Source organism: Octodon degus, unplaced genomic scaffold, assembly GCF_000260255.1.
Source record: "Octodon degus isolate 3935 unplaced genomic scaffold, OctDeg1.0 scaffold00048, whole genome shotgun sequence".
Classification (NCBI taxonomy): domain Eukaryota; kingdom Metazoa; phylum Chordata; class Mammalia; order Rodentia; family Octodontidae; genus Octodon; species Octodon degus.
Window position 1 is genome coordinate 6,736,798 of NW_004524624.1, and position 14,442 is coordinate 6,751,239.

The window sequence follows — 14,442 nt, forward strand, 5'->3', positions numbered from 1 at the left end:
GTAATCAGAGGAGAGACCATGACTCATATCACACTGGGTCTAGCTAACCTTCAGTACTGCAGGAGAAAGCCCCACGTGGCCTTGAGGTACAAGGTGTGACATCTAGACACAAAAGATAGATCCGAAAATCTACGGCACATAAGGTAGCCCCAGATCTCAGATGCAGGGGACCAGCCCCATCCCTGAGCTTCAGGGAAGGAACAATTCTTATCTCTGAAAAACCACTTCTACACCTTGCTCAGGAATGCAGAAATCAATACGCAAAAGAGTCAGACTGGTTTAGAGAGCGAGATGAAATAAGTAAACTTGCTTGTGGCCTTAAAGGAAACTTCTCTTCTGAGTAAGAGCTGTTCGGGGGAAGCGTGTGCATCAGGCGTGGGGCTCTACTATGCTGCTGTTATTACAGCGCAGCTTCCGAGACTGAACTTGGAGCCAAAGATGAATCAGCCCTCCCCCTCCCACCTCCCCCAAACTTCAGCCAAACCTCGACATGCCCTGGTGACCCGGTGGACACGGTCCAGATTGAGGCAGCCCTAGATGCTGGTCCCACTGAAAAGCTCACGTGTTCCACTACTCCAGCACGTGACTTTGCTATTCTAGGCCCCTTGTGTGATGGAGCTGGGAAGTGGCTGGACCTTTCCCATCAAAAGCTCTGTGACTCAGAGCTAGCCCTGGCTGCTGCTGGGAGGCCCGCCTGTAATGTGGGTTTCTGTCAGAAGCCAGCGTAACATCCAATAAAAGGGAACTGGCTGTCTCAGCTCTTCCGAGGCTCTTGGAACTTCCCTCTTTGCGGTCTGGCTTTTTATTTCTACAGTGGGGGTGGTATTTTTCACTTCTCAGGATTCTCCGGGACCTCGGATATTCATTCATTCATTCATCCATTTGTTCAACATCTTTGGACCTGCTTGAGCCAGGCTCAACACTAGGTGTCAGGAGCCTAGTAGGAAGCAGCACAGACACGGGGCTGCCACAAGGCTTATGGTTTAGGTGGAGAGAATATGAAATTAATAAAATGCATCAAGAGGAAGGATCCCATGATGTGGACAAAGTGTGGGCATGAAGGAGAGTTGGGCAGCAGCGGGAGCCTGGTAGTCCAGAGCCTCGGGGGCTCGGACAAGGACTTTGTATTTTATTATAGAAACAACAGATGGGTGGGGCATTGCCCAGTTTACTTTTGCAAAAGTCTTCTTTGGCCACAGAGGGACAGAGGGCAGATGTGATGGGCTAGGCAGAGGCTGGCTGGGGTCACTTCCTTGGCATGGGGAGGGGTAGAAGGAGGAGGGTAGAGGCACTATGCCCATCTAGGGTCAAACCCTCCAGATGCCTGGGCAGATCCAAGCCACTACAGGCAAGCAAGGGGCTCTGCAGGAATGAGGAAGTGCCACACCTGCCAGGGAAGGGCTGCTGATAGGCCAGATGCTTATGAATCATATCTCCAGCCTTGGGAGATTGTGGGGAGCAGAGTGGGTGAGAAAGGACCTAAAGAGCACTGGGCAGGGGTCCAGCTCCCCTGAGCTTGCTTTGCACTGCACCCAACCAGGTCGTTTGCTTCCCTGTGCCTTGGTTTCCCTGTCTGGCATCTATGGGACTAGCACTGAAGTGTTGGTCAGAAGCAGGATCCAGGCAGCATTTCACTGTAGAAAAGGCCCAGGACTTGAAGTCAGATGGCCTCGGGCTCCAATCCTAGACCTGCCAAAACGGAGGCTGCGGGCCTGATGCCAGCTGCTTTGTTTCTGGGAGGGAGCTGCTGGTCTGTGGACCACGCTCAGAGCCTTTACTCTGTGTGAGGAGAGCCTCGGCCTGCTCTCTGCTGCCTCAGTGCCAGAGGCTAGCAAGTCCTTGGGAGTCTTCATTTGTTTTCCCAGTGCTAGGGACTGAACCCAGGGCCTTTGCACTGAGTTACGTGTCTAGCACTATTTTTTTATTTTAGGACAGGGTCTTTCTGAGTTGCTGACGTTGGGCTTGAGCTTGCTATTCTCCCTCAGCCTTCCAGAGTGCTGGGTTACAGGGAAATACCACCTTATCCAGCAGGTAAATGCTTTTGAGTGAACAAACACCAAGGGTCTTATTTTGGCTGGGGCAGAGGGTGGTGGAGGCACTTGTGGGCCTGGGGCTGCTGGCAGGAAATGGAAGAGGAAGATGGCCTGGGACTGAACTGTGAAGGTCCTTTAGTACCAGGGAGCAAGTTGGGACATATGGAAGGCTGAATAATGGACCTCAAATAGGGTCACATCTTCCTTGATCAGAGATGTCATCTTATATGGCAAAACAGACTTTATAGATGTGATTAAGTTAAGGAATTAAAGATGGGAGCTCATCTTGGATTATCCAAGCACAGTAAACACATAATCACAAATGTCCATGTAAGAGGGAGGCAGAGGGCCACTGAGATGTCTAGAGTAGAGGTAGTGACAGCTGAGAGGTTGGAACAATGAGCACAAGAAAGGGGTCAGGAACCAAGGAGTACAGGTGGAACCCACAAGCTTCAAAAGGTGAGGAAAAGGATTTATCCTCCTTGGAAGCCCCCAGAAGCAACCAGCTCTCCCAAACCCAAATTTCAGATTTGCCTGCTGGACAAGGTGGTATTTCCTTGTAATCCCAGCACTCTGGAAGGCTGAGGGAGAATAGCAACTTCTTAAACTGCAATAGAAGAGCAGTGTGTTCCTTGTAAGCCTATAGTTAGTGGTCATTTGCTACAGCTGCATCCAGGAGGCAATGGGATGCAGTGGAAGGTAGTGAGCAGGGACTACGGCAGGAGAGATTCATGCTTCGGATAGTTCACTGCAAGTGATGGGAGAGAGTGGGTGGGCAACAGGATCAGGGCTTGCAGAGATAGGTGGGGTGAGGGTGTGAGCGAAGGTGAAGCCGTATAGGCAAGGAAGGAGAGACAGAGATGTCACACTGGAGAGCATGCTGCTGGCTGGCCCCAGGGCAGGGAGGATGGGCCAGCTCAGTCACTGTCTCCTGGAGTCTCCCTCTCTGACTGTGTTGCCCGCTCCACTCAGGGCATGCTGAATCAGTTGCATCCACAATTCTTAGCCCAGGCACACACCCCAGTGTTGGCAGCAAGAAAGCTCTGGGTCAGTGCTGGTTTTTGTCCCCAGGCAGAGCACAAGAAGGATACGCTATCAGTGGTCAGAGAAGCCAGGAGCCGGCCTTATCAAGGAACATGCCAGGCTCTGATTGCTCTGGCAGCCTCAGAGAGAAAAGCCCCCTGGCTCTGCTTGGCCTCCTGCCATGCCTGTGCCCTCAACCTTGGCAGGAAGCCCTCCAGCTGGCTCCCCCATCCTCCATGAAGCCCTCTGCCCACTGTGCCCAGGGACTGGGAGACAGACCTTGGTTGTGAGCTCTGGGCACGTGGGCTCTGGCCCTGACTCCGCAGCTGTGTGTGACCCAGGTGGATGCCACCTCTTAGCTGGGTGGCTGTGGGACCTGAAGAGAAAGTCGATACTTGTCCTCAGCACCAAGAAGACACTAAATTATCGGAGCTGCTATTTCTGACAGAGCTTCCTAAGGTGAATCACTTGGGTAGTTGCCTGCCTCCTCCGAACCCCATCCATAGAGTGGGGGTTAAACAGACCCTTAATTCACAGGCTTGGCTGAGAATGGAATGAAGACCCCAGTCTCAAGGGTTCTACCCCACCATGGGTGAGCAGGGTTTTCTGTTTGCATTTAAAGTTGCAGCCCAGAAAATAAAGGATAAAATGAAGGGGCTGGAATGCTCACTGTTCTTCAGCGCTGAGAATGATGAACTTCAACCCCTGCACAAGTTGCTCTATAACTGAGCTGTGAGCAATTACACATGGCAACAGCAGTGGTGTGGGGCTGGGGGCTTCTTATCTCTCCATGTACCCTTAGCATGGGGTGCGGGGGGGGGGCACGATGGCTCCGCCAAATGATTACTACATGGAACTGGTGTCAGATATGGCAAGTGGTAAATAGTGGGTGCTTAGTGAGTGTTCACTATTCTTCTAAAGTGCTCACTGGATGCATATGTGCCCTTAAGGATTAGGTTAGAAGGTAGCTTATTAAGTCAAGAATCAAATAGGAAGGAACAGTACAAAGTGATACACACGATTAAACTGAATAGTGTCAACTATCTTCTGTCTAGCTCTTAGCCATGTGGTTTTTATTCTTTTTCCTTACACATTGTGAACTAAATTAGCTTTGTTGCTGAGGCTGCCTTCTAAATGCAGGCTCCTGGAAGGATAGACTCCAACAGGCATTTCATCTATCAGGACAGCCTGCCGAGGCCTCCAGATGTGCGTACTGGACACATCTTTGTGCTGGAGCGGAGGGTGAACTTGGGCATGTGGATCTCTATGCTAGGAGCCTAGGAAGTCAGGGAGATGGCTCTGGGAACAGTCCAGGAGCTGGGGTGCTCAGGCTTGCTCTAGCAGGAGAGAAGTGTAGGGTGAAGGGCCTGGGCCCCTAGTCTATGGAGGGACACTGCCGGCTGTGGGGAGAGGGTGACAGCGGTGTGGACCAGGAGGGATATGAAGCCCTGGACTCTACTGAGAGAGTTTTGGCCCCACAGCTGTCCAACAGAATGCAGAGCCCCAGGGTGTGGGTCTGCAGTGTCCACTTGGGCACTGGTTAGTGTGATGCCCAGCGATAGAGGATAAACTTGGATCCTATTGATGGACTGTAAGGTCTTTTCATGTCTCTTGGCTCATGTGACCTTCAGGCAACTCCATGATGAGTGGAGCAGCCACCTGAGGACAGATCCAATACTCTGCAGGGTGAGGAAACTGAGGCCCTAGAGGTACGACGCATTGTTCAAGTCACAGGGCGTGTGAGGGCAGAGCATTTTCCATAAAGAGCATAGCTTCCCAATTGATCATTCCTAATTTCTCATGCCAATCCACATATAAAATGTCATTTCTACCTCCCTGACACTGAGCATAGTTCATAACATGTGGTAAGAATCTGACACGTATCTGCAAGTAAATGAATGGATGAACAAAGGGATGGATGGATGGATGGATGGATGGATGGATGAGTTCCACAGACCAGCTTTCTGAGAGGCCAAAACAAAGACAAGGGAGAGAAGCATTTATTGAGCAACTCCTATGTACCAGGCATTCTAGGAACACTGTCTCATTTGTTTCTCTCAGCTAAAGCTCACACAGGAGCTCTCTCTCCACAAAGTGAGCTTGCAGGGTCATTTGGATCCAGCGCTGACTTTGTCACCAAGGAATTTACCTAAATTTTATACTGATTCTGTTTATCTTTTCAGTCTGGACTAGGCCTGGAGAGGGAACTCTGAAGTTTTCTTCCTCTTATATTTTCTGTACTCTGTATATCTCATAGTTTGAAAATTTTTAATTTTTTTTTTAAAGTAGCCTACTAGATTTTGCTTCCTTCCCCTTTCTCTTCTCAGGGACCCGTGCCACACTGCCCTTGCTGCTATCCCTGTGTGTAGGCTCACTCGGCCTTTCTACATCAGGGCCCTACATCCATGCACAGATCTGAAGTATAGCTCAGTGGTACAGTCCTTGCCTAGCACACTGGAGTTCCATATCCAGTACTGAAAAAAAACAAAAACAAAAAAGACACCCAACAGCACAGATTTGCCTATGTTATCCCCTGCTTGGCTCTAACCGTTCCATCTTTTCCTGTTATCTGTGGAATAGTGCTTGCACTTTTGCCTGGCTTTCAAAGTCCACCTGTCGGTCCTCTTTTCCCACCGACCTGAGTGTTCCCACCATAAGAACTGATGCATAGTAGCTGCTCAATAAATGGAGCTAAGTTTCTCATTTATCCTCACAGTGGGCCCATCAGGAGGCAGCGCCAGTGCCTGGCTGCTCCACCATTGTCTGGAGGGCTTAGTCGAACACTCGTGACTCCTAAGTGGTAGAGTCCACCTCAGACTTAGGTCTTCTGATTGAAAGGATAGCATAGCTAGAAAGAAGGGCCCCTGAGTTCTGGAGCCAAGAGCCCTTGGTCCAAGTCCTGGCTGAGTGGTCCTTGACAAGTTGTCTGAGACTGTTATGATGATCCTTTAAAAATGGAAATAGAATGTTCTAAATAGGGAGCCACTGGAGGATTAAATGAGATCACGTTCACAAAGTGGTCATGGAGCATTCTCAGCATATAAACCAACAACACCTACATGTATTCACTTTAACTGCTTTTCACAAGAGGCCTCCCCCTACCCTACATGCTGGACAAATGGTTAGTGCTGTTACCTGTTTGTGGCTCCCTGTGGAGCCATGACTTCTGCCCCACTCCACACCTGGAGATTCAGGGGTTTCTCCTCCTGCCACCTGGGTTCTTGGCTTTGACTCCTGATTAGCTGAGAGTTGTTCAGTCTCAGAGAAGTCTCATGGGAGTGGTGTCTGGCAAGCTTGCAGCAGAAGAGCCGTTGGTATGCAGTACGGAAGTCTCTGTTGAGGGCAGCATACAGGATGGGGTTCAAGGCTGAGTTGGCATAGCCCAGCCACAGAACGATGGCTTCAAATACCTCATTGACAGCATCATCCCCTTTCAGTCCCCGGTAAACAAAAACCGTAAAGTAAGGAAACCAGCAGATGATAAAGGCCCCCATTACGGCAGCCAGTGTCACTGTGGCTTTGTGCTCCCTGATGGTGGCTGCCTTCCAGGAGTTGATGTGATTGATCCTCTTGGCCTGCTCCCGAGCAATCTTGAAGATACGGAAGTATGTGATGCACATTATCAGCAGAGGTAGGTAGAAGGTGACCAGTCCGTCCACCAACCCATACACTTCATTGACTTGGACTTTGCACTTGAGGATGGTGTCATTGTCCTTGCTGGTCTCATTCCTGCTATTCCAACCCAGATGAATAGACAGGAAAGATAAAGTGATGGAAATGACCCAGATGAAGACTAGAGAGATGGCGACCCGGACTGGGGTGATGAGCACAGGGTACCGCAGTGGGTCAGTGACAGCGCAGTAGCGGTCCAGGCTGATCATGAAGAGGTTGAGGATGGAGGCTGTGCACAGCATCACGTCCAGGCTGGTGTAGATATTGCAGAAGATTTTGCTGAAGCTCCATTTGCAGGACAGCTGGTAGATGGCAGAGAAGGGCAGCACCAGGAGGCCCAAGAGCAGGTCCGTGACTGCCAAGGACACAATGAAGCAGTTGGTCAGACTGCGGAGCCGGCGGTGCAAGCCTACAGCTAAGCAGACAACCACATTACCGGCGACAGTGATGAGGATGAGGATTATGAGGATCACACTGATGGTGATCTTGTATACAGTAGAGTCCAGGCAAAGGGAAGGGGCTGTGCTATTGAGCATCATCCTGGGACTCTTCAGCTCCTTCCCTGGCTCTTGGCTGCTTCTTTTCTGCTGTACCACTGGGCTCCAGGCTCCAAAAGAAATTGTCCAAGTTTGGGGAGGCTGCAATGACTTACCCAATGCTGTTTTTTTCTAGAAATAAATCAAGCAGTCCTCTGGAAGATGTGATGCGGGAGTAGGAATGAAGAGACAAAGGCTAGACCTTGAAACTTCATTGGTGGTTCAAATGCCAGTCCTCAGAGGGTCCCCTGAGGAGCCAGCATCTTCCTGGGGCTGAGGCAGATCTCTGCTCTTGAGGTTTTGCATAGAGATTGAGGCCCTGGGGCATGTATTTGGAGGTGACTTTGTTTTTGGGTGGGAGAGATCATGCACACACACAGCCTTGTCTTCCATAGTTGGCCACTGCTTTCATCTACAAGATCCGGTCTTCTGCGCTGGGGTCCCTGGAAGTCAGGAGCTGAAAATGCAAAGGTGAGTGTTCAGAACTTCAAAGCTAGATGGAGAGCATGGGTTCATTCAATGTGAGTCCTTTGAGACCTCTATCTCCTGACAAAATGGCACAAGCCATTTTAGGGACCTCTTCTTAGGAGAGATGGAGGTAAATGGATGCACACAGGGAAGGGGAATGAACATAGGTTAAAGGGGTGGAATGCAGTGTCTTCTAGGAAACATCTGGGAGAGCTAAAACATTTATGTGGTAAAAGGGGCAGAGCTAGACCCAGACACTAATTTCCACAAAAGCAGGAACTGAATCTTTGCTCCCTGCTGGTTTCCAGTGCCTGAGCCCACAGTAGGCATTAAGATAGGCATCTGATAGAGGGTAAGAGAAATGAGTCAACAAAATGCAATTTATAGGGCTGGCCAGATAGCTTAGCAGATTAAAGCACCTGCTTAGGCAGATGCAGGGACCAGGGTTCAATCCCTGGTTTGATCCCCAGTTCACTCCTTGGCCTGCCCTGCTGTGCTGGCACCGTCCCCAGGGTGCACTGAGACAGCAACTAAGACTGGTTGTAGTGGTACACAGGTGTAATTCCAGCTTTCAAGAGGCTGAAAAACAGGAGGATCACTATAAGTCTGATCTGTGTAGTTAGACCCTGTACTAAATACAAAAACAAAAACAAAACAAAACAAAACAAAACCCATGCAATTTATTTGTTCTTCTAAAGTACTTAAAACAGTATTTGGAACTGTTTTTTTTTTTTTTTTACAAGAGGTCAACAAACTATTTCAGAAGCAGGCTTGGATGGTGGGTGCTTTCTGCTTGGCATGAGGAGTCTGTGGCGGTGGCTCAGCTGTGCCTGTGGTGGTGAGGACGTGGTGACGCAGGCCACATGGACACACGAGCAAGGATGATTTTGTGTAATTTTCATGAAAATCTTCTTTTCATTTTTTCCAACAGTTCTTCAACACAGGAAAACCACTCAACTCACGGGCTGTATAGCCAGGCAGAGGGCCAGATTTAGTTTGAAATTTGTCATTTTTGTTTCCATCTTTCATTAATCCCAACCTTGCTCAAAACTCATCTCTAAACCTTACTTTTTCTGTGGTACTGGGGACTTAATGCAGGGCATTTTCAGTGAGCTATATTACTTATCTATTTGTCTATCTATCTATCTATCTATCTATCTATCTATCTATCATCTATCTATCTATCTATCTATCTATCTATCATCTATCTATCTATCATCTACCTATCATATATCTTTAGATGGAGTCTTTCTAAGTCTTTAAGTTGCTCAGATTGCACTCAAACTTGTGACCCTCCAGCCTCAGCCTCTTAGAATTCTAGGATAACAGGCATATAGCAACACACTCTCCTTTTACTCCACATATTATTTAGCAGCACATCTGGTCCAGGTATGCCACACAGAACTCAGTGGGCCTTCTAAGGGCCTATAGGAAGCCTGGTCATGGTCAGTCTATCATTCTTTTTCTTCCCTTTCTTTGCCCTTTTCTCTATCCCTCTGTCCCTCCCTCCCTTCCTTGCTCCCTGTTTCTCTCCTCCCTGAAAATGCCCACCCCAGTAAAATCGCATACAAAAGGCCTGTGGTTAAATCAGAGCTCCTGGTCACCAGAAAATCCCCAAGATTCCCTTCTAGTGGTGGTATTCTGTAGCTCCAACTTGTAAGGAACAAGCTAAGGACTTGCTTGATTCTCAGGCACTTTCACATGCGCTCCTTCTTATTTTTCAGAGAGCAGTCAGCAGGCAATCTCCCCAGGTCTGAAAGCATGCACAAATCGAAGCAAGCTAATATCCATGGGGCAGAAATTAAGCCTCTCCCAGGCTCTTGCCTGGAGCGTTTTTTGCAGCCTGAATATAAGAAGCCTCATTTAATAATAACGACTGGTGAAGCCCGGATCAGGGCTCCCCATCACCTTCTGTTGCTCCAGCTGGCTCAACGATAGGTTTTGCAAGCTGGGCCTCTGGGTTCTATTTTTAGAGGATCTTTTCATTACATAAATAGCCCAAACAGCATGGGTCTCACAGCCACACTTAATTAACTTTGGAGGGGGCAGCAAAAAGATGTTTTTTTTTTCTTTTGAGAGTCTGACTAAAATTTTTTCTTCCTTTCTTCCCTTTCTTCTTTTCCTTCCTTCACCCTGTCCTTCAGTCTTTCCCTCCCTCCTTATTTTCCTCAAAATTTTATTTTGTACTGGGAATCAAGCTCACAACCTCACACTTGCATTTCCAAGCACTCATGAAAGTTGAGAAAACAGCACAATGTGCATGACATCTTGTCTGCCTGTCAACAGATTTAGCAACGGTCTACTCCACTTCCTGTATTCTCCGACTCGTGTGTGTGTGTGTGTGTGTGTGTGTGTGTGTGTGTGTGTGTGTGAAAGATACAAAACTCAGGCAGCCACTTCTCTTTCCCACTTTGCAGGCTTGCCCACAGGTGATTCAGTTGTGTATTTCAGCACTTCCTCTTACGTGATCTTATCTATGTCTTTTTTTTTTTTTTTTTTTTCATCTGTGTCTTTATAACCCTGGAAGAGGCACTTTCTGAAGAACTTAGTCCTGTGGAGAAGTGACTCCCCTCCGCTTTCTACCAGGGAGGCTTTCGCTGTGGGCATTGCTGGCAACTGCAACCTGAGTGGAAGGCTGGTCAGCTTATTGTGTGCTCCTCTTCTCTGGGCCTTGGAGAGCATCCCTAGGAGTCATAGCTCAGGCCTCTGTACAGCTTGCCGACATGAGCCCTACCCTGTGAAGTTGGAGGTCTGACCTTTATTCTGCGAGACATGCTCTGAGAAGTGAATGGAGCTCCAGGCCTGACAGCGAGGTTTTGACACTAGACAGATCTGGAGTTTGATTCCAGCATGGTCACTTACAGAGCTCTGTGACCTTGTGTGACAGAGGTGTCAGGGGGATGACAATAAGTCATTATTCACTCGTGGATATGAAATTAAAGGAACAAAACTCTCAGTGCCTGGCATGTGGTAGGTTCTCACCAAATGTTATCTTTATTATTGCTCAAAGCCACAAGGCCAGGACAGGCATTTGCCCATGTTGCATGTGTTTCCTAGAGTCTGGCAGGTTCAGACACTGTGCTGGGGTCTTGGGACACAGCAGTGAGCACAGCAGGCACATTTTGAGGCATCTGTTGCAGGGATGGCCCTGGTGGAGGATGGCGGTGGGGGCCTCAGGTGAGCCACTGTTGAGCTGTTTATTTTATTGAAGCTGTGCTGGGAGTTATATAGAGGAAGTAAAGAAAGCAATCTAAGTATAAAATGGGTCATCTGAGATGGTCTCGGGACATCGAGGGCTCCCCTCAAAGGGAAGTGATCTTTGGGTGTGATCTGTCCAGAAGAGGATGAGTGAGTAACTGAGTGAAAGAAAGAGACCAACAGGTTGCAGACAGAGAGGAGAACCTGGCATGAGCTTGTAAGAGGGAGATGTTGGACTCTGATTCAGAAAAGGCTGATGTTCCTGGGTCCTTAGAAGGCAATGCCTCATTCGCATCAGCATGGCCGGGGACCCAGTGCTCAGGGCATCAGACAGTGACCCTAGAATCAGCACATAAGAAACAGACAGACTGGACCCCCAAAGCAGGTAGCTACAGTATTCAGCAATGTAATGTTCTTTCATTAAGGAGCGAAGACAGAATTTTCTAAATCCCAGAGTGTCTGCCCCACATGGGGGACCACCCAAAGTGACTTACACCAGAGTCAAACTGACAGGACCGTTAGCCTTCCCAGGGAGTCTTTTCTTCCCATGTACAGCTGCCAGGATGGCTTCAGTCGAGAAATGCTGATAACCATCATGTACGCAGAATGTGGGGCTTCTCCGCTGCATACAGAAGCTGTGCAAGCTCTGGGGTGGGGGCTGGGTTGTGGCCCTCACAGTTTGGATACAGCCTTGTAATGGGAAATAAGAAGGACGAGTGGAAGCCTGAAGAGAATTCGGGGATTTGGGTGTGGGGTAAGGTTTAGCCCAGAGGCTGGGCTGGCTGTGTGTTTGCATGTGCGCATGTGCATTGGAAGGAGGCAGCATTTTCTTGCATCTGGAAAATCCCATTAACATTAAAAACCCTCAGACTACTGACCCAGCAGTTGCACTTCTAAAGAATTTGTCCTGGGGTTCCCCTTGGCATTGCCTATTAACATTGCCAGTGTTGGAAAGAGCATACAAGTGCATACAACAGAGTCTGAGAAAGCCACTGAAAAGATGGATGTAGACCATCTGGGCCTTGGACGGTGTGGTCTCCAAGGGTGCCCGACGTGACAGTCACACAGGAGAATGAGTGCATGTGTGTGTGCCTGTGCATTGGTGCATGCTAAGGGCAGTGCGGGACTGGCTCTAGAAGAGCACTGTGAGAAGGGGGAACAATGGTTGCCTCCAGGGAGGGAATGGATGGCTAGGACACAGGTGAGAGGAAGACATCTTGCCACCATAGTCCCTTTAGGACTTTTCCAATGTTTTTATCCTGTGCAAGTGTCATCTTCTCAAAACTTAGGAGTCATATAATCTACCTGGTGGAGGGACAGCAGGAAGAACACGTGAAAGAATGGAGCTGGGTGAGCAGGCCATGCTTAGGAGCAGGGCAGAGCTGCAATGGCTGGAATTGGCTCCACATTATTGCTGGCACCGGGTCTGTTGCTCACTCCGTTTTCTTTTTTTTATATTTTAGGGAAGGGTCTACAAGATGTTCAGTGTCTCACTACTAGATTGGACTCATAGTGATCTGCCTGTTTCAGCCTCCCAAAGGCTGGGATTACAGGCGCTCACCACCACACTCAGTCTCAATTGCCGTGTCAGCGTGTCCTGGGGGGTGGGGCTGGCATGGCAGGCCTGAGGATCGAACCCCCAGCCCCTGCGCCTGCTTGCAGGTGCTTTAATCCATTGAGCTATTTGGCTAGCCCACTCCCTGTTTTATTAGACTCATGAACCCAGGATGCTTGCACTGAGCTACATCTTCAGCCTTTTTGTATTGTTTGTTTTTGAGAAAGGGTCTTGCTAAGTTGACCAGATTGGACTCAAACTTGTGATCCTTCTGACTCAGCCTCCCCAAGTGCTGGGATTGAAAGTGTGTACCACCAAGCCAGACTCCAAGAACTTTTCAGATAAGAAGTCCTTTAGCTCCAAGCTCATAGCCCTCAGGAATCATACTTCTGTCCTCAGTCACTGCTTAGGTTTTACAAGTAGGTCATCCTAGTCTCTGGTCATGCCAGATCTCCAAAGCCACCTCTGTTGTTAGGACAAAAATGACACTGTCCACTGTGCCTTGTGTGATCTTGCTTCTGCTCACCTCTGTAGCTAACTCTCAGAAGAAAAATTTAGCTAGGGATGGAATGTTTAAACGTTTAGCCTAATTATGAAAACAGCAGGATGCCATTGAAGCTTGAGGGAATGGGCCCAAGATCATCCTAGGAAACAGCGACAGATACAGGGACTCAGATCTCTCGGTCCCTGTCAGCTAGCAATCCATAGGACATCACTAGGATACATAGGACCGCTTACTTCATGTCAGGCCTACAAGTCTAATACCAGCATTGAGAAGGAAGGAATTCTTATTTTCCCCACTCTACAAATGCAAATGTAAAATCCAAAGCTCAGAAAAATTAAAACACTTGCCCAAAGACTCGAAACGAGGAAGAGAAAAAGCCAGGATTTGAACCTGGGCCTTTCTGCCTCCAGAATTCTGTTTTCAACCACTACATATTTAGTTCTTCGTGTAGATAAAGAGCTGTGGACTTTAAAAAGAAATGGCATGACTGTCTGCGCCTGTGCAGCGCAAGACACTTCCTCCCACGCAATCACAGTCAAGGGTGCCTTTCATCTCTGTGGCTGCAGATTTCTGACTCCTTCCTCTTAGATAGTGGGCAGAATATTTGGTCAAAGCCCTGGTGGCAAGAAAAGCCTCTGGCTCAGACTGTTCATTGGTGAGAAAGGCGCCAGCCCCCTGTGGGCTTGGTCTTGCCTTTCATTCCTTAGGGGCCTCCAGGACCCCAAATCAGGCCATCTGTACCTCCATCCTCAAGCACATCTTGCTCTGGGTTTTTCAGACCCCTGGCAGAAGCCCTCCACACAGACTGAGATATAGCGAGTCTCATTGTCACCTGCAATTAGGAGCAGGTTCTTTAACTGCTGCCCCAACTGCATCCCAGGTGAGAAGAGCCTTGTTATCTCACAGGGAGGGGTCCATCCTTCTGCCCAGAGCTGGGTGGTGGTCACTCTACAATGTGGTCCCTATAGTGATGGACATAATGAAAGAAGTCCCATTTTCCAGGCACCTATCATGTGCCGGATGATACCAGTAGCTGTGGGCCAGAGGTGATTACTATTCCATTTGATAGATGGTGACACTCAGGTTCAGTGAGAGTAAGTCACTTGTCTAAGGCCACACAGTGGGTTAAGATGCAGACAGGACTTTGAACAAGGCTTGGTTCAGAGTTTATGGACAGCCAGCCATGCTCTCTACCCCCACCTTAGCAAGGGCAGGAATCAAGCTCACTGGTTGCTTCTGTGATCAATTCTCACTGCTGTCTTCTCATCAGCAAAAGCCACACCCCTTGTCCAGCCCCTGCCAATACTGGGTGTGGGAACCTGAAGCTATATCTGGTGACAAAGTCTCTTTGTTTTGTTTTGTTGTTGTGGTACTAGAGATTGATCCTAGGGTCTCATGTATGCTAGGAAAGTACTCTATTGCTGAGCTACATCCTTAGCCACATTATAATAT

The 14,442-nt window shown here is 48.7% G+C and overlaps 1 protein-coding gene across 2 annotated transcripts in view; it reads right to left on the reverse strand.

Annotated features, from left to right (window-relative positions):
• The window catches only part of Hrh2 (histamine receptor H2), a 46,899-nt gene that overhangs the window by 18,590 nt on the left and 13,867 nt on the right, over positions 1 to 14,442 (reverse strand). For both annotated transcript variants that reach the window (XR_002821347.1, XM_004632308.2), the window contains exon 2: positions 6,192 to 7,721. Coding sequence is in view for 1 of the 2 variants with exons in the window: in XM_004632308.2 (XP_004632365.2) it covers positions 6,192 to 7,267 (1,076 nt within the window). In the remaining variant the exon portion in view is untranslated. The remainder of the gene's footprint in view (positions 1 to 6,191; positions 7,722 to 14,442) is intronic.